The 5,854-nt window shown below is 35.6% G+C and overlaps 2 protein-coding genes across 5 annotated transcripts in view; both read right to left on the reverse strand.

Moving 5' to 3' along the window:
- casp10 (caspase 10, apoptosis-related cysteine peptidase) overlaps positions 1-994 on the reverse strand; it is an 8,878-nt gene extending 7,884 nt beyond the window's left edge. For 3 of the 4 annotated variants that reach the window (XM_017303720.1, XM_017303722.1, XM_017303721.1), the window contains exon 1: positions 841-994. In XM_017303720.1, the coding sequence (XP_017159209.1) occupies positions 841-843 (3 nt within the window). In that variant the 5' untranslated portion in view covers positions 844-994. The remainder of the gene's footprint in view (positions 1-840) is intronic. The other variant, XM_008401881.2, reaches the window with a different exon arrangement.
- Positions 995-1,851: 857 nt separating this feature from the next.
- On the reverse strand, positions 1,852-5,187 carry fam237a (family with sequence similarity 237 member A). The gene is made up of 3 exons (XM_008398706.1): positions 5,168-5,187; positions 4,579-4,994; positions 1,852-2,279 (listed from the first exon to the last, which is right to left on the reverse strand). The coding sequence occupies exons 2-3, from the start codon at positions 4,943-4,945 to the stop codon at positions 2,176-2,178; spliced, it is 471 nt and encodes a 156-aa protein (XP_008396928.1). The 5' UTR covers positions 4,946-4,994; positions 5,168-5,187; the 3' UTR covers positions 1,852-2,175.
- Positions 5,188-5,854: the final 667 nt, after the last annotated feature.

Below are 5,854 nucleotides of genomic sequence, written 5' to 3' on the forward strand. Positions count from 1 at the left end.
AATATTATAGCTTTACTTGTTTTTAACCATGCTGTTCAATTTTTGCCAAGGAAATGATCACAACTTCCTTGAGTTAAAAGCCTGGAAACGACTGAAAAATTAAAGTTTAAAAATGATTATGTGTGCTGGCTGTACAAAATCAGAAATGTTAAGGTTTTAAAAGCCAACTATACGGCTTTTTTATTTAATATATGGCTTTTCTTTTAACCTAACAATTCAGGATAAACGTGATTAAAATGGCGTACAATTTATTAAACAGAATAATGTACTTTCAAGTTCAGTATACTAAACATATTATTGTTTTATGTAAAGTGGTAAAATGTGAAAGTAGAAATAGTTTACTCAATAATTCATGCGTCTCTGTCCCCCTTAATTGTTTACATGCTAGACATTCCCAACACGAAGTGACGAGGAACCGAAACGTTCAAACATGTTATAGGTAATGTTTACTTGTTTTTAAATACGAATAAGGATGGGTGATTAATTCCAAATAATTTGGTAAATAGCTGTTTATATACGTGTAGAGCAAGGACAATTCAAATATGGCTCCTCCTAAATATTTTTGTGGGGAACCACCTACAAGTCCAACTTAGAAGATCATTTGACGTCATTTAAAATAAAAAGTTTAAGCCGTTGGGATCGTTTTCTTTTTCTAAATACTTCCTATGAACCAAGCTAAATTTGTCAATCTGTCTTTCTCCAACATTCACACAAAACAGGGATCAGAACCAGGAAAATAACGTGTACCAACGAGTAAATCAGCGATGTGAGCCTGAACTCTGAACTCTGTATCATTAATCATCAAAGTACGAAATGAAGATAAACAAGACGCTGGCATACCATGTAGACGAGTTTTCTCCTGGCTTGTGAAAGAAAGGTTCACTGCAGCATAATGGAGTAGCTCCGAGCCCACAGAAATACAAGCTAAACTGTCAGAACTTATGCGAGATATTGAACCAGCCCGACAACGGAAGTTGAGAAGAAAGCAAATGTAAACCTTGAGCGAATTTCTGAACTTTTAAAGCCGACAGCGCCCCCTGCTGCAGTAACAAACAAACAGCCAAACAAAATAAAATATAAAAATAAATACATACATTAATAAATGCAACACATTATTATTATTATTATTATTATTATTAATAATAATAATAATAATAATAATAATAATAATAATAATAATAATAATAATAATAATAATAATAATAATAATAATAATAATAATAATAATAATAAATGAGGCACCTCCACGTTACTTTACTTAGTCTCAAATTTTACACAGTCTTTTCGCATCAAGGACACACAATTGGAAACATTATTAGCATTGGAGCAAGTAAAGAAATTCTTGTTCTGTTTTGTACCTCAATGATAAGAAATGCTTGCAGTACTCTAAACCCACCTGGTATAAAAGTCTGTCAATTCCTGAAGTATATTAACTGCTTCATCATTTGAAAATTTTCTTTAAGTTTGCTGGCCTCTCTGTCAAAAAATGGTATAATGTGTGGTGAGATAATCCCACATCATCTGTAACCCTAAACTGTGACCCAGGAATGTAGACTGTTACTATGAAGTCAAAGTAACAGGCCCCTGAATTGAGTTTGACATGTGTCATGTATCACATTGTATTTCATTATATCACATTTTAAACAATAATTTTCCCCTCACTGTAAAAGTCATGATTTATACAGAACAATGAACAACCAGACTTTTGCCACCTTCAGGAAGATGTCACATTTTTTTCATAATACTCAATAAGAAAATTGATTTGGTTCAAATGTATGACAAGCTATAATTAGCAAAACACAGACAAACCATCTAAAAATAAGTTTCAATGCATATACAGCAGTATCCTGGTAAAGTTTTTTGATTTTTATAGATCAGAACAAATAACTTACATCTGAACTGTATCAGCAAATGTATTTTTTTTTCTTTATCCAATAAAAAAAATTATCCAAAATGTATATACACAGACACACATTTGCATTTTTGAGCTAGATATTTAATTGTCCATATAAAAAAGTAACAATATTAAGGAACGTAAAAGAATACTATTAATATCCCCACAACATTTTCTTTTAACTGATGAGAGGAGCATCACAAAGAGGGAGTGAAATAAAGACAAAAAGCTGTCCAGCTGGAACCCTCAGAGACATTTGTGATAGACATTTGTGTTGTGTTTTATTTGGGTTCAGTCTTCAGTGTGGTGATGTGTCCTCTGCGTCTCACTCTGACAGTGAGCTTTGTCCAGGAGTTTGCTCTCGAGCTGTTGAACCTGAAGGACTCTGTAAAAGACAAACACAGATTGAAAGTTGCAACATGCAACACTCTCATCGAAATGGTTTCCTACAAAGAAATGTACTGAAACAATTTAATTAGGTATCTAAAGAGAAATTCAGTCTAGGTATTCGTGCTTTCAACAGAAATGGGGGAATGAACTCAGACGGAGCAGTGAATCATGGAGGAGGTTATTTATAGTAAGTAAAATGGTAAGTCCCAAACCTTTAGACCTAATATGATGGGATTCTTGTCGTCGTCTGCAGACATTCTAGCACTATTCAAGTTTCATTCTATGATGAAACACTTTCATAAGGCACTGATTAAATATGGGGTTTTCCAAATTCTCAAATTCAGATGGCCTGTATGCAAACATCACTACAATGATATTAGGAGTTGATTCAGAAGCAGTTTGAAGTGTTTTTCATGAGTATGAAAATCCATTGAATTTTTTTTTTTTTTTTTTTTTTTTTTTTTAGATTTTGTCACAAGTTCTCATCTTACATGGTAAGAGAAGTTTTATGTTCCGGGGATTTTCTTCAGCTGGGAAAGGGAGGCTGGTCAGGCATGGTGGATATGGATGGAGCTAAATTAGGTTCAATACAACTCTAAAACAGCTTCCATACTCCCAAAAGGGAGCTAAATGCTGTCATAACTCACATCATTCAAGTATCTTCAAAGAGTCGTTGTGGACTGTGACGGGCAGGAAGAATCTATTTTGGTGTAAAACTCCAGTCCTTGAGGTCCGGTGGCTGTCTTGCAACTTTCAAATATGTCATTGCTTAAAACCCTCCTGTTGTCCTCGGGTCAAAATGACCGAGATTTGTATGTGTTTTCCCTATACACAGAAAATGAGGACAACAGGAACACTTCAGTTGAATGAGTAGGTTATGCACAGGACTCTGCAGAACTTGACTGCATGCTGTGAGGATGCAGTTCAGCTTTTTCATTCAGTCTGTTCCAAACCGGGGACACATCTAAGCATTGCAGGACCCAGCTCTCAAGTACTGCAGTTTGACACCCATACATAAAATCCCAATAAAGTCAACATTTGTGATTGTAATGTGATCCAATATGAAAACTTTAAGCCATATGAATACTTTTTTAATAACCTGCAATGGAACGCCCTCGTGCCGTTTTTTCATTGTATTTTCCAGGGACACTGTAGGACTTAAAAAAAAAACCTATTGGCAGCTACCACTAAAAACACAATATGGTGTTTTCTTTTACTTTGGTGTGAATTAATAAACTAATTTATTCCTCATAATTCAAATGTCGTCTAGTACAGGTATCAAAAGTGATTGTCCCTTTTGTTCAAAGAGGCTTGTAGAAGTGTGAAGTTTAAAAAAAAAAATCTTTTTTAGACCTGTAGATCAGGTGAAAGAAGAATAAAAAGAACATGTTTACAGAGTAGCATGGTGGTGGTATGCTTTGCTTCCTCCGCGACTGGAAACCTGCAGTGTTCATGTGGCAATATGGATTCTAACAAGTGTCAGGAAGTCCTGGTAGAAAAGAAAATTGAAGCTTGAGTGTCATGGGGCCTTCACCAAAAATAATGACACTCAAGTTTCAGTTTGAGTGTCATTATCTTTCAAATGTCTTTGGCTTTTGTTCTGGGCTTGAGATTTTTACGCATTTTCAGTGAAACTACATGTTCATGTGTGACACACATGTTCATGTGTGACACACATGAACTGAAAGATATGATGGCCAGAAACTGCTGTTTATACACATAGTTTGAATAGATTAATTCAACAGCAGTGTAACAGTTTCTCATTATCTGGGTTTTCACAAATTGTTTAAAGGCATAGCAAAGAGTAAACTTTATGTAGGGTTTGTAAACTTCTGATTTCAGAGGGGGGAAAAAAGTATTTTGGGATACACCCTTATCCATCTTCCTAAAGCAGAACAAATTTGATGTCAGAAAATAGTAAACATTAACTTACACCTATCAGACATTTATTTTTAGTATTATTTGTGTTTTATTAAAAAAAAAACATATTTATGAAAAAGTAATATTTCTAAATACATAACAATTTTACATTATAAATATTAATAGATATGTTTTAAATTCAATAATATTGTATTTAGCTCTAATCATTTACCCCCGGTGACCTTATATCTTCTTTAATGTTTTAACACCCTCTTCTAAAAGTGGACATATGGAGATATACATTTTATTAAAATTTTTAAAATGGTAAATATTTCCTTTTCAGTGGCGTTTTGATGCTTAGTCCCCCCTTCTTTTTCTTTTACTACAAATTATAGATTCGTTTGACTAAAAACTAATGAAATGAGCGCACTTACTGTCAGTAATCAGGGAGTGCACAGAGGTGACGTGTCTCCTCCCCATGCCGTGGCTCTTGGACATCACGCATTCCACGTAGATCTCCCAAAAGACCCGGGCCAGGTCCCAGAACAGCGCCGCGTGTTTCCCGTCCTCTGAGGACCGGAGGGTCCTCATAAGGTCCCAGAAGGCGGGGACCGTGTCGGCTATCCTCGGAGATCGCATCTTTAGCAGGAGAGCCGAGGAGGAGTCCCAGCACTGCGGGTCGGCCCGGTGGGCCGTCAGCGGGTCCACCTGAGGCAGCTTGTGGCCCCGCAGCGGGACCGCTGACATCCAGGTCAGAACAAACACAGTGGCCAGGGTCAGGTTAAAGAGAACCGGGACCATTTCCTCTGGACCAAACGCAGATAATCTGACACCTGTCCGATAGTGTTTTCTGTCAGATAAAATAATTAMTTACTTTTAGAGAAGAAAAAAACGTTTAAATGACACCATTCAATTTTTTTGTTTTACAATAAAAGATAACGATTTTTTTTTTTGTTTACTCCTTCATGAAGTACATTTCAATTATAATCCAACAGCTGTTTTTCCAAAAAAAATTTTACTTACCACTTGTTCTGGCGTGGCAGCCTGGGCTTTAGCTTGGATGGGAGTTTGATACATACCTGTTTTAATATTTGGTGACGTCACTGCACTCCCTCCTTCTCAAATGGTGGCTCCTGACGTTATTAATTATGCCTTTTTTTTTTTAAAGATAGACACACAGATGTTCACAGATTCTCTAATTGACTATGGCTTTATTGCAAAGTAAAATGGGCAAGAATTTCAGTGTCTTGATGTGGAAAAACTAGTAGAAACTAGTCCTGAGGCGATAGGAAGGAACCACTATATATTTAATATTGTAATAACATGACATGTGATAAGTTGAAGATGTCCAACTTTAACTATTCTTGGGGTTGGAAACCCAAATTTGTGTTGACGCTGAAATGCCTAGAATGCAATTTTGATAAATTAAACCAATTTTAGCCCACATCAAAAATACTGTAGTTTTGTGAATGGGACTTCGGATTAGTGGAGCTTTATGGCACTATTCTGCTTAATGTAAACCAAGAAACCACTTTTTTTTTGTGGAAAACATAAGTAGTCTAACCTCAAGACGTTCTGTCATTTGTAAAACAAACTCATCTCTAAATAATGTTTCAGAAAGTGGTAAATGATTTTGTTTTATGTGCTTTTACTGAAATGTCACATGCATACCTTATCTCAAATGTAATTATTTTCACAGTGAGGGGCCGA

Source organism: Poecilia reticulata, linkage group LG2 (assembly GCF_000633615.1).
Source record: "Poecilia reticulata strain Guanapo linkage group LG2, Guppy_female_1.0+MT, whole genome shotgun sequence".
Classification (NCBI taxonomy): domain Eukaryota; kingdom Metazoa; phylum Chordata; class Actinopteri; order Cyprinodontiformes; family Poeciliidae; genus Poecilia; species Poecilia reticulata.